This window comes from Lepidochelys kempii, chromosome 9 (genome assembly GCF_965140265.1).
Source record: "Lepidochelys kempii isolate rLepKem1 chromosome 9, rLepKem1.hap2, whole genome shotgun sequence".
NCBI lineage: Eukaryota > Metazoa > Chordata > Testudines > Cheloniidae > Lepidochelys > Lepidochelys kempii.
Window position 1 is genome coordinate 48778477 of NC_133264.1, and position 13756 is coordinate 48792232.

Sequence of the window (13756 nt, forward strand, 5' to 3'; positions counted from 1 at the left end):
TAGAGCTCATTCAAAGCTCTGTATGCCCTTTACATACACTGAAGAAGTTACAAACAAATATCCCAAATTAGCAACACCCTTCCCCCTGCTCACCCAACCAGGTACTGCTGAGCAAGGTTTATGTACCTGAAGTAGTGGGATGAAATCCTCCTGCTCTAGGTAGTTGCAGTTGGGTTTTGCTAGAAGGTAAAGAAATTTGGCTGCATCATCATGGCAGCTCTGTAGTAATCTATGAGAGAGAGAAATAAGGTTATAAATTACTCAAACTAATTCATACTCTCAGAGGACACAGCAATCAGAAGCCACAGTTTGACTGTTAGGCTCCTTATTTAAAGTGCCAAATTTCAGCCAGAAGTTATGCAAAGTTATGCAATTTATGCAAAGTTGTGACCATGTAAGTTATGCACACCTGACATCAGAAGGGTAACACCTTATTCTCTTCCTTGATACCTTGAAACAACGGCCAAGTGTTTCTTGGAGGAGGTGAATATTGCTTCTCCCTAATATTACTGTGAGAAATACGGGTGTGCTCTTTGGTGACAGCTAATATGGTGTCTGGATCTATCAACACCAAGGTGTCACTGTCTCATAAAAGGGGATGGATATTTTACCCTAAGGGTCTGTCTGGGTAGCCGCGCCAGCCTGCCCACCTAGGGAAAGAGAGAGTAGGTGACCTTTCCAATAGTCACCTATCAACATAAATGGGAGTCACTAAGAGACATTCCAAGAGCCAGTAAACTTAATAGGACTAGCCCATGCTCTGGGGAAGTGTCCAAGCCAGTTTGAATAGGTTGGGTCAGAGAGAGTCACATAGATACATAGCAGGATCTGGGCTGGCTAGCAGAACGTATGTTGGCTGTGTTCTGTGTCTGCAGCTGAAGAGGAAAGTGCATCTAACTGGGCTTGTAGGGCAGCGTAACATTAGATAAGACAACGTAAGTAGGCTGTTATTTTTTAAATCCTTTTTTTGTTTTATGGTTTGTTCCAACTGCTAAATAAAACACCTTTGTTTGAAGGAGGCTGTTGGTCAAAATCACAGGACCCCAAAGGGAGAAAACGAAGGCGTCTGAACCCAGTCGGCCCTGCAGGGTTACAAGTAATTGCAGGGTCTGGCCAAAGAGTGGAAGAATCACAAGATTCCACCTTGAGACAGCTAAGGGGAAAGAGGTCACGCGCCTGAGGGGGGCACTGGCATAGCTAGCTCCATAACTGTGACAACTGTCAAATAGCAACGACTGCCTTGAAGAAGAAGAAAAAGCCCTCTGAAGGCAATGGTTATGGTACTTCTTATCACTGTGTTCTGCTGTTCATGGTAGGGAATCATCATTACAGTTACTTGCCGACCTACGCAGTGCAGTGTGTCAAATGTTTACATCAAATGTTTATTTAAATTCTGAGACTTGAAGAAAATAATCTCTGTGCTTATTTGCTAAAAATGTAGAGTTTTGTTCTCTTTACTCTTCCCACACGAAGGTATCTTAGACCAGCGTTCCCATTTTATTGAGCCACAGGTGTTAAGGCCAGATGGTATCATTAGGATCATAGCATCTGACCTCTTGCGTAAAAGACCAGAGAATTTCACCCAGCGATTCCTGCATCAAGCCTAGAACTTCTGGTTGAGCTAGAGCAGATTTCCTAGAAAGGGACATCCAGGCTTGCCTTAAAACACTTAAAGAGGTGGAAAACTATAGGTCAGTTGTTCCAGTGGTTAATTAATTATTATTATTTCTAATTTGAATTTGCCTGGCTTCAGCTACCAGCCACTGGATCTTATTATGCTTTTGTCTGCTAGGTTAGAGAACTCTATACTATCAGGAATCTTTTCTCTGTGTAGGTACTTACAGACCATGATCAAGTCAATTCTTAATCTTCTCTAGGATAAACTAATCTAGAATTGAGTTTCCCTCATCTCTTTCTATACAAGGCATGTTTTCCAGACTGCATACCATTCTTGCAGCTCTTTCCTAAACCTTCCAGTTTTTTGAAGTGTTGATATCAGACCTGGTCACAGTATTCAGTAATAGCCTCACTAATGCCATTTACAGTGGTAATATCACCTCTTTACTGCCACTTGATAATCTCCTGCTTGGCTAATGCTTTTAAAACTCTTGGTTGCAAGTTATTTGGTCCTGCAGTTTTAAAAAAAATGTTTGGCTTTAGCAGTTTTCTGTTTAACATTCTGCCTAGTTACTGCTGGAACAGAAAGTATTTAATTAACTGTGTAAGACAAAACTAAGTCATCCAGCTGCTTTTCAAATGCAGAACAGAAATATTTATTGAAGAACCTTCTCTGCACCATGATTGATAATTTTGCTATACCCATCTAATACTGGACCTATACCATTGTTAGGATGATTGCATTTGTTTCTGATTTAATTTTAAAAATTCATTCTTATTGTCCTTAACTCCACTGGCCACAAATTTTTTTCATTGATACTTTTAGCTTTCCTTATCAATTGGAAAGATTCAGGTCTTCTCATTTTCTGAAAACTACATTTTTAGTACATGACTCTGCCTCTCTTACTCTGAATGGGTGAAATGCACCTTTCTGCAAAGAAAAAGCGCAAGGCCTATATATCACCTGAATCCCATTTAGGCCCTACCTTGAGGGTTTAAGGAAGTACGTGGCACAATAGGATTTTTGCTAGTTGTCTGCAAAAGGGAGAATTTCACCGTGTGTGTGTAAGAGGGGCAGAACTGGCCCTTAGAAATCAATATTCATAGAATCGTTGAAAGGTAGGGCTGGAAGGGACCTCGAGAAGTCACCAAATTCAGTCCCCTGCGCTGAGTAAAGTAAACCTAAACCACCCCTGTTTTTAAAAACCTCCAATGATGGGGATTTCACAACCTCCCTTGGAAGCCTATTCCAGAGCTTAACTACCCTTATGATTAGTATCATGTGCAAATTTTAGAAGCATACTCTCCACTCCATTATCTAAGTCATTAATGAAAATATTGAATGGCATCAGACCCAGGACTGACCCCTGCGGGACCCCATTAGATACACCTCTCACTTTGACAGTGAACAGTTGATAACTACTCTGAGAGTATGGTCTTTCAACCAGCTGTGAACTCACCTTATAGTAATTTCATCTAGACCACATTTCCCTGCTTATGAGAATGTCATGTGGGACTGTCAAAAGTCTTACTAAAATTAAGTCATATATTGCTAATATCCATTTCTTATGTAGTTCTGATCTAACTTTTAACATAGAAAAAAAATTTAACATTTAGCATCTATTAAAGATGGATCCAGTGAGATGCCATAATAGAATTTCTCCCCGATAGTTTAATCTTTTTCCAAGACTGACGTATTTGAAGATGCTGCCAAACTCTACTGACAAAATTCCCTAGCATACAAATCACCCCAAAGAGGCAAACAATGGCTTCTTTTGTCAAGTGTGTGTGTGGGAAGTGGAGAAGGTTGGGGAGGGAGGCTGTAGAGGGGAATCTGCTTCAACTATAAAAATTGCTAGCAGGGTGTGGTACTTTACTGAATGGAAATATCCTCTATAGGATGATATCTTCTGTCTGTGACCCAGAAGAGTGAGTACTTCGGAAGAGTGGAACGTTATTCCAATCTTCGCTATTTCCTACTGCATAATTTTGTCAGTCAAGATTAACACATTTATCCAAATAACTGGTGTCTATTGAACTGAAACACACACACAAAAATGAGGCCTTCCCAGGCTTTCACCAAGCCCTTACTGAAAAATAATCGTAACGGACTGAGAAACAATGTAGAAAGTATCAGGCTCCAGAGCTTTCACCAGTTATTGTGATGGAAACAGTAAGTTACTCAAAGAAAAATTACTCAGTAATTTTCAAGAACTGCAAAAATTAAAACACATTATTTATTTGTTATTTACTAGTGATTACTCATCATGAATAAGAATTAGTTATTAGACACTTGCACTCAGTCTTATGGGCATTTTCACCTGTGAGTAGCTTCATGCATGTGCATAGTCTCATTCAACTCACTGGGACTCCCCACATGTTATGGACACGTTTAAGTACTTGCTGGACTGAGGCATTAGAGGCTTGAAAACATGAAATTGTAGGAAATGGTTAGATAAACAAATGCACAGCATTTAGCCATAATGCTGCACTGGGAGTTCACGTTCAGTGGGTTTCCAGAAGGTCCCACTCCTCAGCCAGTTCTGCTATAAGTCTGGGGTGCACCTAATCTGGTCTGATTTAGATGTTTAACTTTAGTAGATGCTGGAATATAAAGCATTTCCTCACGAATACATCACCCATTACCAAATACAGAATATGCAACATACTTAAAGTGCCATGTCTGAAAATAGGGGTTAATATAATGGCCCCCCTAGAGGAATGTGTTAGCACTGGCTATGTAAAGTTTACTAGCAGAGAGTTCTTAGGGTGTCTCTGAAGCGAGAGCAGTGGGCCCGGCATGCAAGCCCCGTGGACAAGGCACCGGAGGCCCAGCCCGCTAAGGGACAGGTTACAAAGTATGCTCAGGCACCATATTTTTCCTCCATCAGCTTAACGGACGGAGCATCATGCCCAGTTTTTAACAACTCTCTACATTTTTGGTTATTTCTGCCCTTTAAGTTGCCTTTTCCATAGACCAGTGTGAAAATCTAATGTGAAGATCATTTTTAGGAGTAGTAACGAAACACTGAAGCAAAAGTTCGGGCAAACTTTCAATAACCTTAAAACAGAGTGGGTTTTAATCACTGTTTGCAGAAACATGCTGCTGCGCTGCAGAGTAAATCTGACAATTTTCGGGCTAAACCAACTTTCGAACCCAAAGCTACAGGGAAACTAACATAGGGCTTTGCCATGAGAGTTGCAAGTTTAACACTGGAGAGGCTGTTGTGACAGTGAACGGCAAATTAGACATGAATGAGCAGTTTGATTGCTGCAGAAAGAGAGGGAGGCTTTGGGCTGCATATGCAAACGCATCTGTCACCAAAAAGAGAGGCACTGGAGAGTGAGTTTTTGTGTGTGTGTTTTTTTGAAAAAAGGGGGTGGGTGGGGGGAGAAAACCTGTATTTGTGCTGGAAATGGCCCACCTTGATTTTCATACACATTGTGAGGAGAGTGGTCACTTTGGATAAGCTATTACCAGCAGGAGAGTGAGTTTGTGTGTGTGGTTTTTGGAGGGGGGTGGGGGGGGTGAGAAAACCTGGATTTGTGCTGGAAATGGCCCACCTTGATTATCATACACATTTTAAAGAAAGTGGTCACTTTGGATGGGCTATTACCAGCAGGAGAAAAGGAGTACTTGTGGCACCTTAGAGACTAACCAATTTATTTGAGCATGAGCTTTCGTGAGCTACAGCTCACTTCATCGGATGCATGCCGTGGAAACTGCAGCAGACTTTATTTATACACAGAGAATATGAAACAATACCTCCTCCCACCCCACTGTCCTGCTGGTAATAGCTTATCTAAAGTGATCATCAGGTGGGCCATTTCCAGCACAAATCCAGGTTTTCTCACCCTCCACCCCGCCCCACAAATTCACTCTCCTGCTGGTGATAGCCCATCCAAAGTGACAACTCTTTACACAATGTGCATGATAATAAAGTTGGGCCATTTCCTGCACAAATCCAGGTTCTCTCACCCCCCTCCCAAAAACCACACACACAAACTCACTATCCTGCTGGTAATAGCTCATCCAAAGTGACCATTCTCCCTACAATGTGCATAATTAAGGTGGGCCATTTCCAGCACAAATCCAGGTTTTCTCACATCCCCCCCACCCCCATACACACACAAACTCACTCTCCTGCTGGTAATAGCTCATCCAAACTGACTACTCTCCAAGTTTAAATCCAAGTTAAACCAGAACATCTGGGGGGGGGGGGGGTAGGAAAAAACAAGAGGAAATAGGCTACCTTGCATAATGACTTAGCCACTCCCAGTCTCTATTGAAGCCTAAATTAACAGTATCCAATTTGCAAATGAATTCCAATTCAGCAGTTTCTCGCTGGAGTCTGGATTTGAAGTTTTTTTGTTTTAAGATAGCGACCTTCATGTCTGTGATTGCGTGACCAGAGAGATTGAAGTGTTCTCCGACTGGTTTATGAATGTTATAATTCTTGACATCTGATTTGTGTCCATTTATTCTTTTACGTAGAGACTGTCCAGTTTGACCAATGTACATGGCAGAGGGGCATTGCTGGCACATGATGGCATATATCACATTGGTGGATGTGCAGGTATACGAGCCTCTGATAGTGTGGCTGATGTTATTAGGCCCTGTGATGGTGTCCCCTGAATAGATATGTGGGCACAATTGGCAACGGGCTTAACGGGAGAGTGGGGTGGGAGGAGGTATTGTTTCATGGTCTCTGTGTATATAATGTCTTCTGCAGTTTCCACAGTATGCATCCAATGAAGTGAGCTGTAGCTCACGAAAGCTCATGCTCAAATAAATTGGTTAGTCTCTAAGGTGCCACAAGTACTCCTTTTCTTTTTGCGAATACAGACTAACACGGCTGTTACTCTGAAACTAGACTCTGGCTGAGCTATTTTAAAATGGGAGCCAAAAGTTGGGCTCCCAAGACCATATTAAAATAAGTGGACTGATTTTCAAAACTTCTACAAATGAAGTAGCTCCCCCTGACCTCAAATGAGATTTGTGGGTGCTTAGCGCTTTTGAAAAATAAGGCCACTTATTTAGGTGCTAAAATGGACTTGGGTGTTTAAAGTTAGGCATCCATGTTTTAAAATTAAGGCCTGTTTCCATATGGCTATGGTTAAGGGGTGACTCGATGACAGTCTGTAAGTACCTAATATTTGGGGAAACAAATATTTAATAATGGCCTCTTAGCAGAGAAAGATCTAACATGATCCAATAACTGGAAGTTGAAGCTAGACAAATCCAGACTGGAAATAAGGTGTACATTTTTAATGGTGAGAGTAATTAACCATTAGAACAATTTACCAAGGATCACGGTGAATTCTCCACCACTGACAATGTTTAAATCAAGATTGGGTGTTTTTCTACAAGATCTGCTCTAGGAATTATTGTGGGGAAGTTCTAGGAGATTCTGGGTTCTACAGGGGGTCAGACTCGAGAATCACAATGGTCCCTTCTGGCCTTGGAATCTATGAAAACTGAAAGGTCTTCATAGAAGAACAATAAAAATTATCAGAGGCCTGGAGAAACTGACCCGAGGAAAGATTAAAACAGCAAAAAATAGTTTGGCAAGGAAAAGACCAAGTAGGGGCATGATACCAGTCAACAGATATTTGAAGGCTGTGACAATGAAGAAGGGATAAGAACTATTTCGTTTGATGCAAGAGAGATTGATTAGGACTAAGTGGAGGAACCTATGATACAACGTATATATCAACAAAAACAATCTGACTGTGACTATCCTTATACATTTTACAGTTTTACTTTGGTAACTAGATGCTGTTATTCCAACAGTTTTTATATTTAGCTCAGGAAATACCTAGGGAGCACAGCTCCAAAGGCAGTTTGAAGGATTTGAAGGGTGCCCACTGAACTGGGCTATGGAAGAGATAGAAATAACTCTGCTTGGGACTTTAAAAATTAAACTAAGTGATATTGCAGACATGTCCTATGGGCACAAAGAATGGGTAAGATAACAGGGCTGTTTCATCTCACACCATCTGTGATTCCAAGCCTCCTAGCCAGAGCTCTCAATAGCCACAGGAGAGAATTCAGAAAGGAGCCTTGACAATGGCATGCTCCAGAGACAGTGAAACTCCTCTTACAGAGCCAAGTCCTTACTCAGGCATTTGGTAACAAATAAAAAACAAGTAAAGCCCTCAGGATCTGACCCACTGTGTCACGTCACCCCCCACCCATATCTCAGCAACCTCCAGTTTACCTTCTACTTTACCCCACACTTCCACGATGACAGCAGAGCCCCAGTCCTGCTTCTCTCACAACAACATAACACCCTCTTTGCCCCCTGCACTTGGGATGCCCATCTACTTCTCCTCCATCACGCCCTTCAATCTCCTCATTTAAATACTTCCTTCGACTACTCTCCTGACTGAGCTTCCATTCTGCGAGCGGGACTAATCCCAGCAACAAAGTGACTGGTCACTGTAAGCCTCCTCCTCTCTTTCCCCATTTCCCTACTGCTTGTCACACACACACACAGAGGCTGCATCATCACTCGTGAGAGACTGTCAGCTCTCCAGAGACCATGTCTTTCTACTTGTGTGAGGTATAGAGCTAACCTCAGGGGATGTAAAATAATGAGCAGTAATAAATACTCATGGCTGACAGGGCCATGATTCAGGAAAGCATATAATCATGAAGTCAGCAGGACTTAAGCACTTTCCTGAATCAGTGCCAGGGAGAAGAATGGTTCACTGGAGTGAGGGAACAGGATGCAGAGAGCCAGAGCCAAGGGTGCACTTCCACTGCATGCTGCAGAGCTGTGCTCCACTTTGGCAGGGAGGGGTCTTTGGAGACAGGCCAGGGAGGTGCAAGGGTAGGTACACTTAAAGTGCCCAAGCATGAAGTGTGCCAAAGAGAGGATCTGCAGCTGGAAGAAGGCTGCATGGCGCTCCCTCCCTCCACTCCTCCCAAATGGGCCAGATTCAAAAGCAATCCTGTGGAATTGTGCCTCCAACAGGGGTTGTCAAACAATCTACAGTATTAAAAGACTCTACTCTCCATCCCAGAGTAGGACCACTGTTCTAGGGAACAATATTATCTTCTGACTGACACAGTGTCCATGTCACTGTACCTCATACATACATTTGCAGATATGGGCTATTCCTAGTCAATGGATGCAGACCCTATTAAAGCAGTGGGGGAAACAAACATTCAGTAAATTATGGGGAAGATAACTGAAACCAGTGTCAATTTTAAAATACGGATTTATTTGGACAGAAGGAGGAGGGGTTTGAAGAATCTGGTGGGCAAGTAGGAAAGAAGGACTGAAGAAGTGTTAGGGCTGCCGGTTGGGTGACTGGCCTTTTCCTTTTCCGAGGAAGAATGTTCTTATATGCTGTACTCACTGTCTCCACATAGCTACGAACGAATGTACAGATACAAATCCCGTCCTTTCTCCCCCTGCTGCATTGAACATGGGGGCTTTCCAGTACAGAGGGCAGCCACATACCTGCAAATGAAACACACAGATACATGGTAGATGAGAAGGCTGGGATGTTAATACAGTCACAGAAAGGGCTTATTCATTTATGAACTCTATATTCTGTCAACAAACAACTTAATTAGGCTCTCACATCACAATACAAAACCCGTTGGGCCTTACACCTCATCAGGCCAACACAAGAAGTCAACAGGGTCAAGCAGCCTCCACCAAGAATACCCTGCTCCCTGGTCCTCCCTATGTTGTTACATATAGGCAAGAGCATCCCATTTGTCCTGATGGTGCATATAGAGAGAGGCAGTCTCCACCACCTAGGACTCATATCCCATATGAAATTTAGATCAGCATCTGCATTGGCTTTTACTTCTGGATGCAATTCCAAGTGCTGGCCTAGGAAAACCGGTGCATTATGATCTCCATGGTGCTTCAGAGAAGCAAACCTGCCAAATTCCTTGAAAAATGCAGCAGTCAATCCAATCATCAAGAAGCCAATGCTTGACCCTGCAGCTCTCCCCAGCCACCATCGTGACTCCAACCTCCTACTCCTGGACAATTTAACTGAGGAAGCAGTCACATACTGGAGCCTGCTGGTTACATCAGCCAACCTCCTAGACACCTTGCAATCTGTGTACAGACCAGAGTACAGCACAGAGACTGCCCTACTGGAACTAAAAAGATGAGCTCCTCATGGCCATAGATACAGAAAAGATCCCCCTGCTCCAGTGTTTAATTTGTAATGAAAGAGGTGCTGGAGCTCAAGCAATTTTTTCACATTAATAACTGATGCAGCAAGCCCAGAGGTGCCGGAGCTGTGACCTGCCAGACCTAGAGGTGCAGGGGCTGTGACCTGCCAGGCCCATGACCTGCCAGGCCCAGAGGTGCTGGGGCTCTGAACTGCCAAGCCCAGAGGTGCCAGGGTTCTGACTAGGGTTGCCAACCCTCACAGATTGGGCAGAAGTCTACCAGAATCGGATTCAATCTCCTGGTGGCTATTGAAAGCAATCCTGGAGATTTTAATAGGCTGCTAAAAGTCCAGTCGGCAGTGCATTGGGGCGAAGGCAGGCTCCCTACCTGTCCTGGCTCTGCATGGCTCCCAGAAGCCAGCATGTCCATCTCCTAGGCGCAGGGGCAGGTAGTGGGTCTCCGTATGCTGCCCCCATGCCTGAGCACCAACTCCACAGCTCCCATCGGCCAGAAACCGTGGCCAATGGGAGCAGTGAGGGCAGTGCCTTCAGGCAGGAGCAGCGCACAGAGCTGCATGGCTGCCCCTGAGCCTAGGAGCTGGACATGCCGGCTGCTTTCAGGAGCCGCCAGGGCAAGCATCGCCTGGTTGGAGCCCACACCCCAAAGCTGCTCCCACACCCCAATGCCTGAGCCCCCTCCTCCACCCAAACTCCCTCTCAGGGGCCGCACCCCAAATCTCGTCCCGCATCCCATCCCCGCCCCAGCCCTGAGCCCCCTCCCGCATCCTGAATCCCTCTGCGTCAGCCCAGAGCCCCCTCCTGAACCCCAACTCCTTACCCCCAGCCGGAGTCCTCACTCCGTTCCACACCCTAGCCCCTGCCCCAGTCCGGAGCCCCCTCCTGTACCCCAAACCCCTCAGCCCCAGCCGGAGCCCTCACCATCTCTTGCACCCCAACCCTCTGCCCCAGCCCGGTGAAAGTGAGTGAGGGTGGGGGAGAACGAGCGACGGAGAGAAGGGGGATGGAGTGAGTGGGGGCAGGGCCCCAGAGAAGGGGCGGGGCAAGGATGTTCAGGTTTGTGCGATTAGCAAGTTGGCAACCCTGCTCTGACCTGCCAGGCCCAGAGGTGCCGGGGCTCTGACCTGCCAGGCCCAGAGGTGCCGGGGGCTCTGACCTGGCACAAATTAAGCATTACCCTACTCATAGTTCTGGCCCTCCCTGCAGCCTTTGACAAGTGCACCACAAGGCCCTGTGACATAGCAGGAGCAGATAGCCCAGCTCTGTTGTAGCTCCAGCCCCTATCATTCCTGTCCAGAGAGTGAGATGGGTAACTGCTCCTCCTCTCTGAAGGCCCTTGTGGAGTCACACTATCCCCGCTTCTCCTCAAAATCTCCATGAGACCACTGGGGGACCACAGGCTCCGCTGGCAACAGCATGCCAATAACACTCAACTCTCTCTCTCATTCTCAATTGATGCAACCACCACCAAGAGGTCAGAATACCTACAAGAGATCGGCTCTTGGATTAAGGAGCAGCTGGCTCAAGCTGAATCCAGGCACGACCAAAGTGATTCTGGTTGGAAAGGGGAAACGCTAGGAAACACTAATTGAGATACAAGCCCCACCTTCCACTGAAAGCCTCTCTCACAGCCTCTCTTTTTTTATGTTGAACAAAGTTCTCTCCTTGGCACCCTCCCCTAACTTCTTCCTGTGGTTGTCCCTCTTCCTACCAGAACACCAGCCAGCTGAATAACTACTTTTGGATCTGACCATCCTGATTTCAGTCCACTGTACATGAGCCAGGACTAGGTATGCAGTGAGAAAGGACGGAGACTCATGTTGTGCTGTTTTATTTATAAAGGCGGCAGGTTCTATTGCACTTGCTTCAGAACTCTGAATCTAGAGTCGAATCAGTTCTACTGTATTGCAGCAGTGGACCTTGACACAGCTTGATGTCATCAGATAATGTGCTGACCCAGCAATGTCTCAGCGTATCAGTGATTGAAGCACTTGTCTCCTCTGCACAGCCGTGCTGCTTTTTCTGCTTTGAGTCTGGCAAGGGCCCAGACAGACACCTTTGCTGCCCTTGCATGACACATAATATGAGTCATTGAACTTTTTTGTCCCACACTTGATGGTTTCCTGGGCATCTCCTCAGAGGGTGTGTTCTGACAGCTGCTGTCATATTTATTACAAAGCCAGTCTCTACCTTCACAAAATTTTTGCTCATGAAACTAGAATGCCCCTCCTGGATGGAGCGTCACTGTTCCAGCATCAATGAACAATATACTCTGAATAAATGAGAATTTATGTTATGGTTGCTAGTGCATTAACAGCCTGAGGAGAGTACATGCTTGAAACATGGAAAAATAGGGTAACGTGGCAAATTGTTCCTGAACCAGGGGTTCTGTTCCCCAGATCTAGGCTCTCATTTGCAGAGCGTTAGGACTCTAAAGCTGCTGAACTCCTATGTCTGCATTATACAAACTGAGCATCCAAGGATCAGTGCAACATGGGGTTTAGCTGGTCACATCCTTCTTCTGCTAATCATGCGCTAAAAGAGACTGGTTTCAGTGTAGCAGCCGTGTTAGTCTGTATTCGCAAAAAGAAAAGGAGGACTTGTGGCACCTTAGAGACTAAGCTTTCGTGAGCTACAGCTGTTGTGCTAGAGGTGGTGTTACCAGTGTCCCCTACTACAAACCTGCCTGTACCCCTTGGGTATGTACTTGGCATGACGAGCCTATGCCGCTGCTCACCATTGTCCATGCTACCCTGGGTACACTACTATTTTTAGCATACCAGCTCGATGACAGCTGGTGAAAGTACCTCTACACACGCTGGGAATCACAGCCCTAGCATCAAGTGTAATCATAGCCATAGACTAGGCCTGCTTTGTGCCATCTCAGGATCACAGTGGAAGAGAACTGATCTCAAATAAGGCAACTGGTAACATCTGCAGTTGAAGTACACCAGCACTCCTGCCTAGTGGCACAGACTAGCACCAATGCATCTGCGGACCTGGGTCTGTGATAGGTTTCCAATCAAAACTAACCAACAGCATGAATTCCTAGTTTCAGATCCTGAATGCTCATAATGAAGCACTCATTAAAAATATAAAGGCTAAAAATTATAGAAGTTTGGTGAATAATTTCAAATTACAAATAAAGTTGAGAAAATCTGAACCTGTTTATGGACAATTAGTGAACAGAAAAACAGGCAAAGGATCAGTTCCTGATCTCACACCAGTCTAATCCTGGTATAAACCCATTTATTCCAACAGTTAGTCCGGATTTGCACCAGCATGTGAGGTCAGAATTTAGCTCTATATGCCCTGGACAAATTATTTGCAACCGTGCTGTATGTAACAGTTGTGACTGTGTTCTCTGTTAAACTCCTTTGCATTTCTAAGGGGTCTGCCTGTTGGCCAGGGAAGCTGCCATTTTGTGAGTCAGATTTGACTCAGCGTATATCAGAGGTGACACACTTCGTCCTTCTCCCATGGAGACTTTAATTGTGTTCATTCTTGTTTTGTTGTTTCCTTAATCTAACAAAAGTGATTCAAACTGTAAGTACATTTGCTCATTGTGAACAGAAAAATATAAAACTGCAACTAGAATTGAGCAAATAGTTGAGAAATTTAATTAATGTTTCACTGTTTCCCAAACTGTGAGTGACCCAGTGAATGGTTACATTTACCTTGGCAATTTTCCCCATTTCATAAATGTTTGCTTTCTCATCTTCAAACTCTGTAAAGGATGCTTCGATCCTGGCAATGGTCTCCTCATGATTGTTGCAGACACTTGGAAGCCCTTTGGGGAAGTAGAAACGTGGAATGTTTATGGAGACAGGGGCATTGATAATGACTTTATTCACAGTCACAAGAGGTCGTGGGCTGATTGCTGATTTCAAAGGGGTTGGGGATGGAGTCCCAGGCTTCTTCTCTTGTTTATTTTGAACCTGAAAAGATAATGCAAGAAATAAATACTTTTCCTAC

General features: G+C 44.7%; 1 protein-coding gene across 4 annotated transcripts in view; it reads right to left on the reverse strand.

Moving 5' to 3' along the window:
- The window catches only part of PPP2R3A (protein phosphatase 2 regulatory subunit B''alpha), a 148083-nt gene that overhangs the window by 65243 nt on the left and 69084 nt on the right, over positions 1–13756 (reverse strand). For 3 of the 4 annotated variants that reach the window (XM_073360239.1, XM_073360237.1, XM_073360238.1), the window contains exons 3-5: positions 13459–13719; positions 8986–9089; positions 127–229 (exon numbers count right to left, since the gene is read on the reverse strand). In XM_073360239.1, the coding sequence (XP_073216340.1) occupies positions 127–229; positions 8986–9089; positions 13459–13719 (468 nt within the window). The remainder of the gene's footprint in view (positions 1–126; positions 230–8985; positions 9090–13458; positions 13720–13756) is intronic. The other variant, XM_073360240.1, reaches the window with a different exon arrangement.